At 30.8% G+C, this 21,521-nt stretch overlaps 1 protein-coding gene across 1 annotated transcript in view; it reads left to right on the top strand.

The window, feature by feature from the left end:
• The window catches only part of Cap-G (Chromosome associated protein G), a 53,199-nt gene extending 34,746 nt beyond the window's left edge, over nt 1-18,453 (top strand). Inside the window, exons 14-19 of the mRNA XM_067276918.1 lie at nt 7,442-7,623; nt 7,687-7,843; nt 7,910-8,080; nt 9,850-10,122; nt 14,703-14,790; nt 18,232-18,453. Coding sequence (XP_067133019.1) covers nt 7,442-7,623; nt 7,687-7,843; nt 7,910-8,080; nt 9,850-10,122; nt 14,703-14,790; nt 18,232-18,284 — 924 coding nt within the window. The 3' untranslated portion in view covers nt 18,285-18,453. The remainder of the gene's footprint in view (nt 1-7,441; nt 7,624-7,686; nt 7,844-7,909; nt 8,081-9,849; nt 10,123-14,702; nt 14,791-18,231) is intronic.
• Nucleotides 18,454-21,521: the final 3,068 nt, after the last annotated feature.

The following is a 21,521-nucleotide window of genomic DNA, read 5'->3' on the forward strand; positions in this document are numbered from 1 at the left end:
CTGTCCAGACAATATAATTTCGTTATGTAAATTAATTGAATTTTTTTAAAGTGGATTAACCAATCAATTCCCTTCACTGGAAGAGCATAACATATTGAGTTTAATATAATTGAGGAAAACAACTAAAATTTACTTTTTACTGAGTTTATTTTCATTATTGACTGTAAATAGATTAAATTATTTATTATTATGACAGCTTTATTTTTAAATGATAAAGTAGCAGTAAACTGTTTTTCGAAATAAGAAATTTCATCAACAACCAGTAACTTATTATTTTGTATATAAAAGTCCTGATCTTGTTTAGCCAGTCAACCACCCATTTGGAATATTAAAATTTGCATTTTTGTGGGATTAATTTTTATGTTTAATTGAGAAAACCAACTTTGTATCTGATTTAGCTTTCATTGTAAGCCAATTTTAATCAGAGAAACCAATTTTAGTGATTTCAAAATTGATCTTTCTCTTCCTCACAAACTCTCTCCCTTTTCTCCAAACCAGAGGAAGTCTCAGATGGCATACAAAGCATTATATCTATATTAGCTGACTTAGTCACTTTAACTGCAGTGCTACTTTTTGTTAAAGGTAGCCGTTCTCTTTTCAATGGAGAATGTGAGAGAGGACCTGTATTTTGTTCTACCCCAGCTATTATCACTAGAAACAAAAGCATTATTATTAGAAATACCTGTATTTGCCACCTTGTCATCTTAAACTTAGCACTTAATTCAAATCAAAAAGGTACACTTTAATTCACACCGACACCATCGGCCATCAGAAGCACCCCTCAATATAGGTCTATTAATTACATAAAACTGTTAATCAACAGACTCTATAAAATAATTAGAATCATTATTAAAATTTGTTTATTTTGACAAATATTTTACACACAGTTTTCAAAAAAATAATTTGTGGAAATTTCACTTACAAACTGGAATATTTTTAAACAAAAGTAGCATTAATTAATGTTAACAAAAAGTATTATTAACAAAGTTATATAATTCAATCATAAGAATCAATGTATTGGAAATGTCTAGAATGTCACATGTTTGGTATATGGTATACAAAAAATTGAATATTATTGTCACCACTTTGCCAGACAGACAATAGCAGTATTCATATTGACCTGTTAGTGTGATAAATTATGATAAAGAATGTAAAGTTTTTTCAGTGTTTGATTTTGTTTGTCTTATTCATAATGGCTGGGCATTATAAAAAATGCCCATATTAATTAGTTGGTCTATAACAGGGTGGCCAACTTTTGTGTACATAAGATCTACTTTTTATCTTAAAAATGTGTCACGATCTATTTGTCATAGGCATAGTCTAAATGGAGAGGGGGAGGTGTGTAATACATACTATGTTTATACACTGTATTTCAGTACGAGTTGCACTCCCGCAAGCTATGGGCAGATAAGCAAAATATATTCAAAAGTATTTTTCTATTTTTAAAATCACTTATTAAGTTTACAAGATATAAGGCTCATAAAAAAATAAACTTTTAGACCCAACTTTTGATATTTGCAGCTATCAGTTCATTCCATACTGGCTGTACCTAAAAAAATCTTTCAAGATAGATTTTTAGTAACTCAAAATATAATATAATTTTTTTTTATCAATTGCAATGTATAGGTTAAGTTTTGGTACTATGTGTTTGCAAATATGAAAAAGTACAGTATGGCTGATAATTTGATTTTAAGATTTCTTTCACGATTTTTTGTGGGCCAGGAAAATTTATCATGGAAGAATGATATAAGATTTTTAGACTTATTCTTTGTTAATCTATCAATCGCGGGAGTGCACGTCGTACTGAAACATCCTGTATATCTACCTACGTAAAAAACAACATAATTATTTAACGGGCCAAAAAACTCACATCCAGGGGAATTAAAACAACATGAGTAATTATTAACAATATTTATTAATTCAAATTAGTTACAGATAAAGACAGATTTGGAATTTATTTTATTACCTTAATAATAATGGGAGAAATAGTAATAATAATGTTAATACATGTACTAAAGAAAAGAAGCTACCATATGACAGTACCAAATATTCAAGCTAAATGGCTGTGTTTTTCTATGAGTCAATCCATAACTGCATGCATACTGTTGCGTTTGCGTGGACGTTCAGGCATTGCTTTCGGTTACAAGTGTAACAAATAAAGTAAAGATATCGCAAGCAATCGACCAAAATTGGCTTCGCAATCGACCGGTTGATTGCGTTCGACTTGTTGGCCACCCCTGGTCTATAACATATATAAAGTGTAAAAAATACAAAGTAGAATTACATTAATTAAAATACATTTTACCTCATATAGTTTTTTCTTATAAATTAAAAAGTACATTTAAATACTGTTCTAAAAACTATTTTATGTACAGTGATACCCCAGTTTTTATTGACTTTGGTTATCATTGGTTTCAGTTTTTGCCAATTTTTTCACGAAAAATTTGTGTTTTCATCGGTTGCCTTGGATATCATCGGCATGCCCACATGACCTCACTGTTAATTTTGCAAAACCACACATTTTCCTGTTCAGTGAGGCATTGTTTCTTGTTGTGTGAGCATTATCCCACATATCTAGCCAAACAATGGGTGTATTCAAAATATCAGCATACAGCCAGCACCTCTCAGCACTTCTGTTCAAAACCTAAGATAACTTCTGGTTTTTGCCAATGTGCTTCTAGCAAACTGCAAGCGTTTTTTTTGGTGCTTGATACACCAGCAAATGAGATGGCAGTTATCACAAGTCTTGTAAGAGCTCTATTTTGCATTGACAATTTTGAATTTAGTTTATTTGTTGATGAATAAATGCTGAATAAATTAATATTTGGTTAGTACATTAATAGAATATTTTAATATACTAGTACATTTACGTAAGACATCACAATTTTTTAGTTGTTAAAGTGTAATCTTACGATTGATTTAATTATTTAAAACTATTAAAATTGAAAAAATCTTTATCCCTATTTCTGTTTTCAGAATATTCATTTTTCATTAAGTAAGTTCAAAAATAAATTTAACATAATGTGGAAGTTTACATCATTGGTCATTTTTATTGTTTTTCTCTCCTGAAATTCCCAGTAATTAGTGTTTGTGTTCTCTACAGGGCTTAAAGTGACTCTCTTTTTTAGCTTTTTTCACTTCCCATGTGAAATTTTTTTTTAGCTTTTTCTGAGAAAAACGCACTTTTTTAGCTTTTTTCACTTCCCATGTGAAATTTTTTTTTTTTCGTAAATGCGCTCAGGAGCGAAATAGCAACCAGCACTTCCCTGTATGCCTTATGGACCATGCGCGACATGTTAAGGTACTGTTGTATACACATGTAGTGTACTGCATTTATATAGACTAACAAAACGAGGAGCTTCCCAAAACTTGATACTCTGCACATGCTGTAGAAATTTGCACGTGGGTTCTCCTTGCTTGTATCCTTGTGAAATACCGATCTCCACAGCGCTTCGATATAATCATGCTGCATTAAGTCAAGTACACTTCTAGTTTGAGTTAAGAGTGATTTTTATACAGCATTATTTTTAGCATTTGTATTTATTTAAGCGCAGTGGACAAAAGAAAGAAATAGATTTTATTTAATACTAACAGTAGAAACTCATGTTTTAGCAACGGAAAATCGTATAGAACCCAATACTTTCTGAAGTAAGTTGCTAAGCAAACTTCTTCCCAACCGCCTGCTATTCTTTAGCTTAAACGATGACATTTACTCGTTTTTGACTACCGTAGAAAAACCGAAAAAATAATTGTTGAGCAATAATAAATTTGATTTCTACTGTTATTATTAAATAAAACGTTGTAGGACACTCGTTTCAAAGCTTGTATCTTTCTAGCACTCTGTAAAATTAAAGATCGAGCGAATCTCGTGCCAGGAAATACAAGATTTTAAACTAATATCCTAAATATTAATAACTTCTGTAGAGACAATCTTTAGACAAAGACAAAAGTTTGGTTTTAAGTGGGTGCTTATATATTTGGCATGCACCATGGTTTTCTGCATTCTAACGGTGTCCTTCATTTTCCATTTAGACAAACTATAAAACTCTTCATGCACGTGCGCATTCGAACAGCTGCGGTCAATCCGGCACCAAATTAAAAAATTAATTTGTAAATATTTAGCGTCGAAAAACCGCTATTTTCACTTTAATCTAGCTTTTCGATATGCTTCTAGTCGAACTCAGTCAAAAAATTAATTTAATTATAATTTATTGAAGATTTTAATATTTTAATATTAGAAAGTAATTAGCATAAATTACATGGTGTCATGTCTCATCTTCGCTCCCGTTCAAGTTTATTGTCCTATACACGCGCAATGTTTGTTTTTACTTCTGCTGGGGTTTTATTTCAACCTCGACCATTTGGTTACGCAAAGTGGGGAGACTGGCATCATGTGATCGCGTACCTGACTTTTTACAAGTTTCCTTACCTCGAAAGAAACTTATATTTTTTCTTGATTTTAATTATTATTAATTAACTTTTTTGATGGATTCTTATATCTTTGTATTATCTAAAGTTGCAGATATAGATGCGTAAAACTTTATTTAAAAAATTGTTTTTCTTATATTTTAAAATTCAAAAATAAATTAAATATCGGAAATGCTAAACTATAAGTACAGTGTGTTTTACATTATCATTGCGAACAGATACAGCCAATTATTTTATAAACGTATTTATTATTTCAATTTTTATAAATTATTTAATTTGATGCAACGTAATCAATTAATTACTGTGGCGCGTTAACATGGGCGTAGCCAGGAAAGGGCATGGGTGGGCACACCCCCCAGTTAACCTGGTGCCCCTCCCCAGAAAATTACAGCTTCTACTAGGCCCCCCATAACAACACGTTAATTAATATGGAGGCGAGACTCGATTCAATTACTTTTTCATTTCAGACGTTAATTACAGTGTTATTTTAATGTAATTTTATACATAATGTATGTTTATTATAATTAATACATCTATATAGGAATAATATCTGTGTCTAATAAAACAAAGCGATTATAAAAATGAAAAGCTTGCGTTCCATCTCGATCTTTTGTAAGCGAAATTTTATGATTTTAATTTTTAAAAAATGAGATTTTTATTTATAATTTCTGTAATTTGATCTATAAGAGCAAAAAACTAAACTTATCAAATATCAACTCTCTGTAAATAATTTCATCATTTACTTATTAAAGTCAGATTTGTTAAATTTCATGGGATTGTATTATTTTTCAACTTGAGGGTAGTAGAAAGCTTTGTATATTTTCTCCCGTGAAAGTAATAGACTCTGCCGGTTCCCCACTGTGAAGGACAACAAACTGCTAAATGTTTAATTACATTGTTTTCATAAACTCTCTTCTCTGTCAGTTGTGGGTCGAATGACTAACAAATTGTTTTATTGTATTCAGGGGAATAGATTTGGAGACTAGTATTACCAGTAATGAATGCTGTAATTTTATTTTTAATCATTTAAAAAATATTGATAAAATTACCAAATAAATGATTGGGTCACAATTACTAGTGGTATTGCTATATAACAGACATGGGCAAATGAGACTCCGAGAGCCGCATGCGGCTCTTTTTGAATTTTATGTGGCTCTTGCTGAAAGTGTTAATTTCTGCTTTTTATTATTATTTTTACAGTTTTATTTCCACAATTTTGTGAAAATATGTTTATTAAAAAAATTCAATACTTGTTCTATATTATATAATAAAATCCAGGTACAGAACTGCAGTACAGAATAAAAAAGTACAGAACTGCGGCTCCCATGCATTTTGCAAAACCTACATTTCGGCTCCCACTGAACTTTTGCTTGCCCACCCCTGCTATATAATGAACATGCAACCCACTGATTCTGCCAGAAGTTGTTTTTTTCTTCTTTAATTACATTTTTTTTTATGAAGAAATCAAAAAATGTACCTTGAAATAAATGGCATTTGAAATTTGGCATGTTATATGGAAACACATTCTGGTAGTTATGTTACTATTCCATTTGCTTTGCTGTGTAACGGTGGGAATTCTGTACGGGGCACATGAAAACTTAATGCGGGCCTGTTCTGGCTTAATGCAGTCTTACTGGTCACTTTTCTGGAGTATAAACTCAGCCTAACTATTTTCATATTTAATCTTATCAGTCCACTTAATAATCAATCTAATATCATATGCAATGTTATTGATACAAAATATGTGTGCGTTTGTGTGTTTTTTTAATAACGCCTGTTTTCGTTCATTTTAACACTATTAGCTTTTTTAGCTTTTTTTCAGTGTGAACTCTCTTTTCTCACTTTTTTTTATTGCCATGACTGCTTTAAGACCTGTCTCTAGAAAATGCCAGCAGTTGCATCACTTCTGGCAGCATCTCACTGGATTGATTCTGAGATTTTGAATACACCCAATTCCATTGCTTTCCTTTCCTTTTATATCCATCATGGGAAATCCATGTTAATGTTCATTTATTCTTTACATCACTCTTTTATATTAATTTCTTATTGTTTTTAGTATTAAACATTAAATTTATTCTCTATAAAATTTGTTTTGGTAAGTATTTTGGAGTGTCTAGAACAAATTAATTAGATTTACATTGATTCATATGGAAATAATTTTCTCAGTTTTCATCAGTTTTGGATTTCATCGATTGTTTTCAGATGGATTAGCAATGAAAACCAAGGTATCACTGTATTATTAAAATAATTGAAATATTTTATGTATATTATGAAGAATTATAAATTCTACAGTGAAAACAAATTTTTTAAATAAATAAATAGAATATTTATATATCTGTTTTATCTTTATATGATATTTTTTTTCTTAGAATGATATAAGAGGAGTTACAATATGTTATTCACTCACACAGCTTTGTTGATTTTAATGTTTTAATTTCTTTGTATATTTTATATCATCATTAACAAAATGCTTTACTTGAGATAGTCATATTTAAGTTCATATATGATCTATATAATTTTGGAAAATTATCTTTTTTTCATTAAGAAAATTTATTCATTCATTTACAAAATAAAAAAAATTACAGATTTAAATTCCAGAAGAAAATGAGAATAAATGTAATCATAGTAAGAGTAATTCCTAATAATAACTTGAGATGCTAAAGGAATTTTACAGATTATTTAGTTATATTAAAATTTAGTCTAATCTAGTCTTAATATTAAAATTGCAGTCTTTTGCATATCTTTTTGAAATTAAATAGATAATATAGCTGTTTTATTGGGAATTTTGTAAAAAGTATTAGTACCGTAGTGTACTTTTTCTGGCCAGAATAGAAAAAATTTGTGTGTATAATTTCAGATAATTTTTACATTAGAAAATAATAAGTTACTCATTATGAATAAATGTGTTAAAATTTTATATAAATATGAATATTTGTTAAACAGACACATTAAGCAAACAATATATGTTAAAATTAAGCACTAAATTTTATAAACTTATCTTTTGTTTTATTAGTTTGAGCAAGTTCGGACAGTAATGGCAGAAGGTATTGGAAAGCTATTATTTCAAGGGTGTGTGACTTCTTCTAATCTTTTAACACAGTTAATCTTAATTTGGTATAATCCAGTAACAGAAGATGATTGTTATTTACGACATTTCCTTGGAGTTTTTCTTCCTGCATTTGCTTCTTCTAAAAGGTAAATATTGTAAAATGAATTTAAAATGAAAACTTTTTGAGTTTAAATAGTATCTGTTTTTAGATGTAATCAAGAGCAATTTGAAGAAGCCTTCTTACCTACTCTTAATGCTTTGTTTGATGCTCCATATTCCAGTCCATTAGCTCAAGTAGATCAAACTAATGTTGCCAAATTTATGTTGGAATTAACTAATCCTTATTTAATTCCGAATGAAAAACAAGTAAGAAGATTCACTATTCATTTAACTGTTTGTTACACCAAATAATAATTTCAATTTTTTATATAGGATATTACTATTCATGATCGTTTGTCTGTTGGAATTTGTAACGAAATTTTGAAAAATCCTCATTCTGGACACAGTCAACTTTTTGCAAAAATTTTAAACTACTTAAAGCTCTCATCTAGTGCTTTAAGTATACTTAATGACTTGGATGTTCTTTGTGAAGATATTCTAAAGGTTTTTTTCATGTTTTTACAATATTTTGATAATTTAATAATATTAATGGTACTTACTTAAAATTATATAAAATAATGTTTTTATTTAACATAATTTAAAATTTTCAGTTAATTTAAAACAATTTATTTGAAAGATTAAAAAATAAGAATCTTGTTTTAGAAATCAAAAATCTTCAATTTATTAAATACTTTTGAGTAAAGATAATTTTAAGAAAAAAAAAACTATAGTATAGAAATTTTGAAAATTGACATTTTGGAAGTCTGAAGATTAAAACTAAATATTTTGAAAATACTTAATGAATTGAAGATTCTTGATTTATATAAACATTTTTGTTTATTGGATATGAATTCCATTCAGGCTGGTAAGAGTTTGCGATGCAATGTGTGATCAGGCATTATCTTGCTGGAACATCGTTTTGGGTGCAACCAGCACCAGCTGCCGAACCACAGGTTCCACAGTTGACATACTGGCCCACTGTCAGAGTACCAGAAATGGACACCAGGGCTGTCAGCAGAACGAACATTATTCTTTCCCAAACCATAATGTTTGGCAAAAAGGGTTCCCCAGGATACTGCTACACCCATCCACAGCAGTTATTCCATCATGGACAGAAGAGAAATTCATCCATAACAATACCCAATTTTATTCAGTGTTCCAGTTGTGATAACAACACCATGCCAGGCATGTAGCCATGTAAAGAGCAAATTCCCCCTCAACAGGCAACCCCCAATGGCACTCCCATTATTGGTTGCTATGCATGCAGCTAACTTTATGCAACCTATTGAGAATGGTTTGGTGGACACAGATGCACCCATTGATAGTGACAGGTGGTTTCATATGTCATGTGCCCTGGCAAACAAGTCCCAAAGAGTGAACTGGTAGATTCATCCATCAGCAGATTCACCTGTCGGGAATGGGTCCCGTGCAAAGATTGGCAGATTTGCTGAATGGCGAATCTGCCAGTCTGTGCACTCTGTCTTGCGACAATGTGATCCACTCTCTTAAATTTATCTTTGTATACTAGTACATTTATCAATTAACAGGACTTATTATACTGGAAAATTATGGATGCAGATATTTAGTCTTACAGATCAGAAATAATATTTTTTATTTTGTTCACCAGTATAATAAGTCCTGCTAATTGATAAATGTACTAGTATACAAAGATAAATTTAAGCTATGATAAAGGACACAAAGGCATAATAATTGATCCACTCTCTCTTTGACATGTTCTTGCATCCGTCATGTCACACATTGCTGGATGGTATTCACATCATGCCCAACACACATGGCAACTGCACACATCAACAAACCAAGGTCGTGCAGCTCTAGCATACAGTCTTGTTTCCTAGCCATTAACTGGTGGTATTCAGCTTGCTGTCATCTCCAAGGCATTTTCTACACTTCTTGAAAAGTTTGGTTGCCATGAACCACTGCTAATAGCATTTATGGCCCAAAGTGGCTGCTGGTCTTTATAGCTCAAAACTGGTTACCACATGGCCTGATGCATATGCAAACTTAATCATTTACATATCTCTATCACTTCTATTGGTACTGCAATTTGCATATGGCTACCTGCATTTCTCAATTTCACTTTTGAGAAGTGTATATTAAAATAAATAATTTTTATTTATCTAAAACTAAACTATAATTTTATAATACATTTGAAAATTGTATTATCATAAGTACAGATAGTTAGATATCATAAAAAGTTGATGGACTTTTAAAAAACTCATTTTACTATTTTCTTTTTTTTAATCATAATCTAGATCCATCCTGCTGTATATGGAGTAAAGTCAGTAGAAAAATTTCATCAAACTGTTAAATCATATTTACTTATGCAGAACAAATCCAATCAATCAACAGAATATAACAAGGATGATGATAAAGAAAGCATAATTTCCTGCAAATCTTCTCAGCCATTGAGTCCTGTTCCTATTTCACGAATAGGAAATGGAAGAGAATTAGATATAATTTCAATGTCATCTTCACCACAATCTAATATTACTTCTGTCACCACAACCACCAGCACTGATCAGGTAGTAAGTTTAATTACACTCATAATTTTGAAAATGGATTAATTTATTCTAATTATGTGGATTAAAAATGATTTAAAATTTTATTTTTCTGAATAATTTTTATAAAGTAACTGCATTTTGTGATTCATCTTGTGAGGATCCAGAGGTTGTTTTTATGTAAATTGTTAACGAAAAGAGAAGTTTTAGAAACTTTCCCCTTTTCTGTCTGGTTCCCATGGAGTAAGATTGGGAAAATATCAAATATTAACGTAACTGTCAACAAGTCCTTTCCCCTTTGCCTCAACCTACGAAAATATGTAATAATGGTTGACTGTCAAATGTGAGAAAGTTGATGATTAACGTAGTGTAAGGAGGAAATCTATAAATAATCACTAACAAACAATCGAGTCATTGCTACCAAACGAACAGTCACCTGATCAGATTCCCACACTCAATGGACATATGACACGAGCACACCCAACATTAAGGGGCAGACATACTTAGGAGACAATAACAGAGGCTCATCCTGCCATAATCAAGGGTGGACATACCTAGGAAGAGCATACTTGCCAACTTCCGTCCCGCCATAATTATAGTCTTAAAGGATTATCTATATTTTTGTAGTGATCTGTGCACATGTTGACTTCCCGGTCCTCCATGGATAATTTATCATTGAACAACAGACAGTACTCTTAAAGAGGTATGATAATTGTCAGATCAATTGTAAATCAATGCTAAATCTCTCTCTCGATCATTTAGCATTTGAGTTAGGGCCAGAAGTAATAATTATAACCGCCTATAGTTTAGGTCAGTGTTCCGCAACCTTTTTCTACCTGTGGCACACACATCCATGACTCGACATGGCTCAACATGGCGCACCAAAATGTTATTTCCCTCAAAAATGTATATGATACTATTAATAGAATTACATAATGCCACTAACCTATTATTATTATTATTATTATTAAATAGACATCAACTCATGCATTTATTAAAATTTATGAACTTTAATTCACTTTAGAGTGTATAGTGTAGAAAATATACTTTTCTATTACTATTAAAATAAATAATTCTACTCATACAGGGTGGTTATAATTAAAGTTGCCCTACTCAGACCTGTCTAGAGTCCATTCTCGTGGACATATTTTGATGAAAGTTGGTATATATGTTATATGGACCATGGGAAAAAGGAAAATGCAAAAAAATATTTAGTTTGAATTTTTACCACTAGGCATTTTGAACATGTAATTGATGCAAATGGATTGCACATTGAACAAATGTTGTGAATAAAAGCCTTTTGCATGTTTCCATTTTGTGTTTCTTGTTCTTCATGTGCCATTTTTTTACCTAGTGGTAAAAATCGAACTAAATATTTTTTTGCATTTTCATTTTCCCCATGGTCCATATAACATATATACCAACTTAAATCAAAATATGTCCACAAGAACGGGCTCTAGGCAGGTCTGAGTAGGGCAACTTTATTTATAACCACCCTGTACATTTTCAATGTGATATTTGCGCCTGCTTAGCTGCACATAGGCGGCTGATCCAGGTGGAATCATTAACAATGGTAGTCTTCTTTCTTCATCGATGGAGCTCTCCCTCTTTGTTGTTTTAATTTCAGTCAATGTCGAGAAACCCAGTTCACACAAATACATAGTTGAAAATGGCAATAACATATTAACTGTCATCTCAGAGATAGCTTGGTATTCACTCCTTATTGCCAACCAACATGTATCCAAATCCTCTTCAAGGAGTTTTAATTTCAATGTTCTGTCTGCTTTTAATTCCGTGAGTTTGTTTTGTAAATTAATAGGTAGAGATTCTGAAATCTCAATGAATGGATTACGAACCCAGTCAATATTTTCAACACTATCTCCAAAATACTTCTTTGAACCTCTGCTGCAGGATTTGTAAATGTTCTTTAATTAGATCCATTATCACTTTATTACTGGAAGCAAGTGACCATACAGTCGAAAACATTTCAAATGAACCATTTTCAATTTTCTGTATCTACAAATTTAGCTTATTCACAAATTCTTGAATCTTATCCATACTAGTAACAATATTTTCGTTCCTACCTTGCATTTTTCTGTTCAGCTCATTCAAGTGTACGAAAATATCAGAAAGATACACCAACTTACATACCCATTCATCTTCTGCAAATAAATCCATGTACTCATGCCCCTTGACAGTCAAAAATGCACATACTTTATCTTTAAGTTCCAATATTTGTGTTCACTTCCTTGTGATAACCGCCATACTTCTGTATGTAGCAGGAGTGTGGTGTTTTCTGATCTCATTTCCTGACACAAAATGGAAAATAGCCATGAATTTGGGGGTTGTGATTTGACAAGGTTTGTATAAGTATAATTTGACAAGGTTTTTATATTTCACTAGCAGCTTCTGAACTCAGGACTGTTTTTACAAGCAGGCATTAATAATGTTTCAGCTATTATATGTGGTTTTTTGGCATTTTCAATAAGTTTGGCTACCTTATAGCTTGCTTCCTGTACTTTGTCCAAAACACATACTGTTGTAGTCTTGAATGCTGCTTGTTTTCGTTTTGTTCCAACAACCAATGAAAATAATTGACATCTTTGTTTGACAGAGAAGAATGTTTCGTTGACAAATGTTGTTTCAATTTACTGGAAACCATAGCACATTAAGTTTTTCACCACAAACGATACTCTTGGGGATTGGGCATGTTTTATCACCACACCAAAAATAAACCATAAGATAAATAATTATCACTATACTGCTGGCACACTAATTTTTTTTTTTTTTTTTTTTTTTCCGGGCTCAACACTTTTACTACTTGTACTCGTCAATGGAACACTCCATACAAGGAATTTGTCCATCTTGAAAAAAATTAAATAGTCTAATAATAATACAAAACAAAAAAAAAAGACTGACTAGTAATCACAATTTTCAGACTACTTCAGAGCACAGCTGAGATAGAACTGAAATATTTGCAAGACACTGGAATATCTGAATATCTGACAGTTAAACTCTCATCTTTAGAAAATAAAAATCAATGCAAAACTTAACAAGTGCTTGAAAGTCTTGTAAAGGCTATAAAAAATTATTTGTCAGAAAGGTAAACAAAAAGCTGGAATTACAATGGAGAGTTTCAAAGTTCGGAGGAATATTATCTGATCAGTAGTGGTTGAGCATTGATGTTGACATTTCCCATGCTTCAAAAAGTTTCAAATTGTTACCTGGAGACAAGGGAAAACCAATCGGTATGCATTATTTTACGTCGCTTGTTTTTGTGTTTGTTATACAAACATGTGTTCATTCATTATCCAAACATAAGAATCTTTTGTGAAAGTTATCAGATAAATTTGTTATCTGATTTGTTCACAGTCCAAACTGTTCATTAACCAATCACCCACTGTATTAAGTTTTATTTATAACAGTACAAAAAGAAATGCATGATTAATGAGTCACAAGATTCTAATGCATGTAGGCTTAGAAAAAGCATTGATGGTTAGAAATGCAACCAGAAGCAGATTTTTCAACTTTCATGATGATCAAGCAAGCCTGAAATTTACCACTAAATTAAAAAGAAAAACTGTAATAAATAATTTTTATGTGAGTACTGTATTCTAATATTAATTTTACTATTGTGTGTTTTTTACTACAAATTCAAAGATGATCAATATATTGTAATATATTGATTACAATGAAAGACAAGTGCCTATTTTTAATAAATTAAACAATATTTTTGTTATTTCTTATCATTTGTATGTATTAAATTTCTATGCCTTAACCTTTTTACTATTATACTAAATTAATATTTTTGCATTACTTAAAGTATTTGTTTTATTATTTCCCTACCAAGTGTGATCTGTTATCCAAACTTTACTAAGAAAGCATTCAAAAATTTATTTATTTTGATTGATTCTCAGATTTATGTAGATACACATTAAAACATTTTTTATAACACATCTCAAAAAAATCTCTGGGTGCTCAGCAACAAAATTCATGGGTAAACAAACAAAAAATGTTTGTTTACCCATGAATTTTGTTGCTGACCAAACCTGAAACAAACCTGAAGCAATTGGGCACCTGAGTTCTCAGGAGCCCAATTGCTTCAGGTTTGGGCTTCTGTGGTAAATTATTTTATTTTATTTTTTGTATTTATTATTATATACATACAATTTTTGTTTTCATTAGTTTTATTTTTATACTTGTTAAAATGAAATAATAGAAAATTGATAATAGGCCTCCATGTGTTTTCCAAGGCAACCTATTATTTCATTTTCATGATAGCTCCATTTTTTATTTGATTTTGTTTTCAGTTCATGAAGATGAGTGTTAATTAAAAACATCTATGCTATACTTCTTTATAATTATTTACTCCAAATAAAGTAAATTTGATATATTTTAAGATATATTTGAAAGTCAGTTCTAATAGACTTCTTTTATTTGCTGTAAATCATATTTTATATTTATTTTAAGTTATAAGACTAAAATAATTAAATTTGTTAATGTTGACAATCAGCCATAGCAATTTTTATCAAATAAAAAATATGAAAATAAAATAATAATAATAATATTAATAAATTTGTTATTATATAACTTTTTTTTTATTTAAGGATAATGAAGAATTGATTGATCAGATTTTTGACAGTTCTCCAATATGTCCCACACCAAAAATTGTAACAAGATCTAGAACAAGAAAGGGTATCAGAAATTTTTTATATGTTTATAAAAACACTTTCAATATGTAAGCTGGAACTTGCATATAATAAATCACACCATCTATGCTTTTTCCATCAGCAACACTTTAATATATAACTGTTTTCAGCCGAAATGTGGCTGAAAACATTCATATATTAAAGTGTTGCTGCTAGAAAAACTGGATGGTGTGATTTATTATATATTATTATAAAATCAGCTTAATAAATGTTGTTTTCAAATTACAGTAGAGCATTGATTATCCGACCCCCGATTAACCGACTTATCGGTTAACCGACCGCGTTCTAGTCGGCAAATTCAACTGTCTGCTAGTGATGTGGCGCTACAATATTTGGTTATGTCTTGGCTACTTTAATATTATTTTTGTTAAATTTTTGCATGTTTTAGCTGGCAGCACTGGCTTGACCATGAAAGGGAGGCTAGTATTTAAACCAGGTCTAATACTATACTAATAATGCATTTTTTCATACTTTTCGGTTATCCGACTTTTCAGTTATCCGACCAACCCCAGTCCCCAATTAAGTCGGATAATCGATGCTCTACTGTATTGATATATCCACTAAAACCTTAAGATATTGCCTTTAACTATCCTTTAAACAAGTGAAATACTAGCACTTAATAATTCAGTTTCAATCCATTAATGAATCATTATAGTGTAATAATAATATAACTATTATAATAATTATAATTATTATTATAGATAAATTGTAAAATGCTTTCTTTAAATTGTGGATAAGCTACAATTCATATAAAGCATTTTACAATTTATCTATAATGAGTAATAAATAAACTAAGTTTATATTCTAAGAAGGTGTATTTAATATTTTGCATATTCATCAAGAAATTAGTTATTATTGGATTGATGAAGATCCATACTTGTTTGGTTGATTTAATGCCAATCTTTTAAATTTCACAATATAGCATTTTAAACAATGTTATTAACTTTTCAAACTATCAAAAATCTTTCTGATTATGTAATTTTCTGGAAATCAATAATTTGAATGTTAACAAACAATGGAGACTAAGTAGAGAACCTGTAGTTTTGTACAGGTTCTCTACTTAGTCTCTGCCTGATATAATATAAAATGGTATAAATTTAATTTTTTTGTTGTGAATTATGAAAGCTTTTTATTTTATTTTTTGATATTTTTTAGATATAGACATTTTTATTTCTTTTTCAATAACAACATCTATCTAAATACAATTTATGTATATTTTGGTTCATGTTTATTTTTTCTTAACTCTTGTGGGCACTAAGAGGGTTTTTATCCATTGTAAGTTTGGCCATATCCAACATAGCTGGGACAGACCACCCACAGATAAATTTCTGGAGAGTTGCTTTGCCAAATTTGATCCCAGATTCTCTAGAATAAGTAGGCTGACTCCTTAACTGCTCAGCCATCTGGATGTCCAAAGTGCTTATTTACTGAATACGGGTAGCCTTCAGTTTATGCGATAGTTCCATTCTTACAAAAGCCAGTGCAAATCAAATCAGCATAAAATGAACCCATATTTGCAGTGAGGTATAGGGTAAGTGGAAAATAAGCAAATAATTTTGTTTATTAATACAATACAAAATACATATATTATAAATTTAATTTTTAAAATGTATTTTATAATAAAATAAAGTGAAATGTTTTTATTAAAAAATCTTAAGAAAAACAAATGATATTTCAAAGTTTCGGATCACTTACATTTTTCAGAAAAAAGTTAGATTTTTGTTTTCTTTTATTAAGAATTTCGGAATATGGTCAAATGGATGCAATGATGCTCCTTTTTATATTTGCACTTCACTCCCAACCATTGTCTAACTCATAAAGTTCATCCGTCAAACTTACTATACTTGAAAGGATATGCTTTAGATGGGCCGTTTTCATAACTTTTGGAGTTTCTTCATTTTCTTCCTTCTCCGACTGTTTACAATCTAATTTTTTGTATAATTCTTCTAAGTTTTCATTCGAGAGTGGCTGATCATGGGCTTCTAAAAGTTCTGTCATATCTTCCAATCTCACGTCATGCACAAGTCTGGTAATGTCTTCAATTAAATTCTCCTGATGTGCTGCTACTTCAAAATCATGCATGAATGCTAGCAGAAGTTTACGCCAAACTCCACTTAAGGATTTTGCTGAAACTTCATTCCAAGCCGACTTGATGTTTCTAATGCCTTTCAAAATATCGAAAGACTGCCAATAGTCTTTAACTGTTTTATCTGAAGTGTCTAAAACGCTCATTATTTCCATGAATGTATTACCGAGATATTAAGTTTTGAAGGTTGCAATAACTCCCTGATCCATTGGTTGTAAAAGAGATGTTGTATTGGGAAGCATGTAAACAACCTTGACATCCAATGGTGTTCTTATTTCATCAAGGTTTTGAGGATGTCCTGGAGCATTGTCCAAGAGAAGTGCCTTGGGTGATAATTTATTTTCTTCACAAAAGTGAAGCACAGTAGAGCAAAAATAACTTGAGTACCAATCTGTGAAAACATCTTGTGTGACCCATGCTTTCTTGTTCCATTTCCAATAAACTGGCAACATGTCTTTATTTAGACCCTTTAATTAAAGCACATGCTGTCTGTGAATGATACACTAACATTAGTTTAAGTTTCAAAGTTCCTAAAACATTGGCTCCCAACAAAAGAGTTAATCTATCTTTTGCAACTTTAAAACCTGTAGCGGAACATTCTTTACAAGAAATAAAGTTTGTGCTGATAACTTTTTCCAATATAGCTCAGTCTCATCAACATTAAAGATTAGGTCTGGAGAATAGTTGTCTTGTTCTACATAACCCCGAAATTCCTTAGGAAAAGCAGCCGCCGCTGCAACATCTGCACTTGCTGCTTCACCTAATTTTACACTACGACAGTTACTTCAGGATTTAAATCTGATAAACCAACTCTTGCTTCTCAAAAAGTTTCTTTGCCTCCATCTGTCTCCTTAAGATTATCAAAAATTGATTTTGCTTCTTTGGTTATAGCAGCTTGAGTCAATGGAATGTTTTTTTGATTTGCATCATCCACCCATAACGATAACAAATTTTTCCATTTTTTCAAAAATTTTACCTCTACTGTAACTCACGTGTTTTACATTTACTGCCGTAGACTGTTGATCAGAGTGTTTAATTTTATCTGCATTTTTCATAATGATAGTAACAGTGGATGGAAGTAAGTTCAAAGATCTACGGACATTAGGGTGTGTTTATCCATTTTCCATTCGTCAAATAACTTCTATTTTTGTTTCTAGGGAGATAGATTGCATTTTTTTTTTTTTTTATCATCATTGATGAAATTAATATATAATAAAATAGTATATTATTTAACACTGCTTTAATTAAAATTAAAATTTTATATGAATTAAATATACATTTTTCAAACTTTAATTTTTAATTATATTGAAAATAAATTCATTTGTTTGTTTATTTTTCCAGATTTAACATTTTCTACTGCTAAGAAGTCATCACGCAAGAAAAGCAAAAAGTGATGCTTTTCTAAATAATTAATTAATTGAATAATTATTATGCATTTCTGTTTCATTTTTCTTTAAGTAAATTAATCTTAATACATGAAACAATTGAAAAAATATATATATTTTTTTTTATATTTGTTTTGTGAAATGTATAATTATACAATTTAACTGAATTAGTTTGAGATAAAAACAAAAGTTTGATATTTGGCATGCAGGAAAGCATGCCAAATATTCAATTTCTAGAAATTGAACATAACTGATGCATTTTTAGTTGCTGCATATGCCATTTTCAAATTGCCTAGTCATTCCTAATTAGAGGCTTCACTCTCTTTTTCCACCTTTTTATTTTTGTAATTTTTAAAAATGTTATTGGGAAATAAAATCTTTTTAACTATATCTCTAACTGCACTTATTATAATAAACCAAAAAACCAAATAGCCTTTAAAATGCAGTCCAATTTATTTATGTACCAAACGTTTTCAGTCAAAATCTTTTTAAACATAAATCTGTACTTAGTGGAATAACAAAATGACTACAAAGATTTAATACAAGAACTTACATGGATGTGGAATTGACAATTACAAAGATAAGGTTTCAAGTACCTCCATCTCCATACTCTAAAATCCACAATGGTTGAATAGATAACACCACTGAACTCTGGTAGTTGGTTGCAGGTTTGTGCCTGACCGGCAGGCTGGCCAAGTGGAGTTTTTGTGGGTTTTCTTTATGTATCTAACACCTAAACAGGCCAGTTTTCCATAGAAAGTCCTCCTGGGAGACATCTCCTTTGGCAGATTGTTTGTATGTTACACTGCCTCATTCCATCAAACCAAACGATTATTCAAGCAGCAGATCAAGCTACTATGTCCAAAGAAACTGAAATCCCAGAGATCTTACAAGACTAGAAAGATTGCTTGGTGTCAATGAAATATTTTAAACATTGATATAGGCCGGATGGCTGAGCAGTCAAGGTGGCAGCCTACCGCTCTGGGGGACCCAGGACTGAATCCGAATGGGTCGAGAAATCCCCAGGAATTTTTCAGGGGTGGTCCATTCAGATATGTCAGGCCCTGTCCCAAGTTGCCCCATTGTGGGCCTGGCTGAACCCATAATGGGACTACTAAAAGAGTCCCTCTTAGTGCCCACAGGGCAGAAAGAGCTAAAAAAAAAAATCAATATATTTATTATTCACAGATAGTAGGCAAAAGCATGAAAAGTGACAGTTTTTTTAAGTACTTAAGTATAATTTATAAAATATTTTATTATTTATACAGTACTGTATAAATAGTATACTGTATATATAATATATATTAATGTTTTATTCAAGTATAGTGTTTATGTTATGGACAAAGTGATTAATCGGGCATAATGCCCAGTCATTATGAATAATAACCAAAAAGGGCAAAAGTGGCAGTGTAATAAATATTGATTAATTTATCAAATTGACCAGTCATTATGAATACTGCTATCACCTAGTCGAGCAAAGTGATGATAATAAGTTGAGGAATGATCATCCGACATATGCTAGCTAATTGGCACTCAGTTGCATGTGCGTATAGTGTTTAGTACCGAATTTAAAATTTGATTTAAAAAAACTCCACTTATTTCATTTAGAAATATTTATTTTTTGTGAATTATTTCAAAGTATTTTAAAAAGAACATGTAATCTTTTTAAACTAAGTACTATTAACTATATTAATTAAATGGCAAAATTTTACCTATGTGCACCTTCTTGGCAGTGGTCGCGACTGTTTGTGCTCTCGACAGATCTCACCCGGAGGGGAGCCGCCAATTGTTTAATGTTACTAGATATTTATTCATGGTAATTCTTGAACACACGTATCAATATCTAGTAACATTAAACAATCGATGGCTCCCCTCCGGGAGGAATCTGTGGAGAGCAAAAACAGTCGCGACTGCAGCCAAATTCGGTACTAAGCGCAATATGCACGCGCAACCGAGTGCCGATTGGCTAGCGTATGTCGTATGATCACTCCTCAACTTATCATCATCACTTTGCTCGACTATGTGATAGCAGTATTCATAATGACCGGTCAATTTGATAAATTATTGAAATTTATTGCAATGCCCGATTTTGTTGGTCATTATTCATAATGCCCGTATTAATCACTTTGTCCATAACATTTATATTATAAACACTATACTTGAATAAAACATTAATATAAATAGTAATAAAACATAAGTTCTAAGGCCACCACTCACAGAATGCAACCAGTCAGAACAATAAGACGCTTCATTCTCTAGACCAGGCATGTCAAAGATGCCACCCGCAAGATCAGTTCAATAATGCTATTGTTTATTTTTTTATTATCTTGATACCAAAGAAAATGTGATATTTTGTACGTTTGAGTTCAACAATTTTGTTTATTATTATTTTTTTATTTTTATTTATTTATATTACTTAGAGATATTTATTTTATTTCATTTATTTTTGTGTTTAATTTCTTGTTTACATTATGTTTTCTCTATTTCATCTTTTGAATTTCAAATTAAAGTCCGTTTTGACAAGATCGTTTATTACACAATTCTCACTATTTTGCACATAAAATGGATGTTTTCCACATATTAATAAATTACAGTTTATGCTTGTATTTTGAGTCTTGCGATTCTTATTTCCAGATCATTTTACAACTTGCTTCAGGCCTGTAAATTGGCCAAAAATGTTTGTTCTGTGATTAAAGTTATTACTGGAAAACTACAAATGGTGTTTATATATATATACAGTAGTGAACCGAAAATCGGAATCAATTGGGTACTGGGGTTGTTCAGATTAGGGATTTGTTCCGATTACGGTTTATGTACGAAACAATATATGAAGCGTGCAATGCCAAAATGTTGTAAATGCCAAAAAACAAACTTTTCAGGAGAGAGAAAAAACACTTTTTCTAATGAACAAACTTTAATTAAATGCTATAAAAATTATTTTAACAATTTACACTTTGGAATAAAACATTGGGTTTAATTTCAAACACCTAAGTATGATGGTAAGGAAACAAAAAAAGTTTAAAAACAGAGTTAGAGCCATAACGTTGTAAATGACAAAATTGTGCAAGTGCATAAAGTTGTAAATGCCAAAAACTATTGCAATCATAAAATTAATGTTTCTACAGCTGAAAAACGGTTTTGAATACCAAAAACTTACATTTAAATTATTAAACACAATTTACAAATTCAATATCAATTTTAACATTAAAAACTGGCAATAACCTATTAGTGACTGCTTCCTGGCTT

Source organism: Centruroides vittatus, unplaced genomic scaffold (assembly GCF_030686945.1).
Source record: "Centruroides vittatus isolate TY-2023 unplaced genomic scaffold, ASM3068694v2 contig_717, whole genome shotgun sequence".
Taxonomy (NCBI): Eukaryota; Metazoa; Arthropoda; class Arachnida; order Scorpiones; family Buthidae; genus Centruroides; species Centruroides vittatus.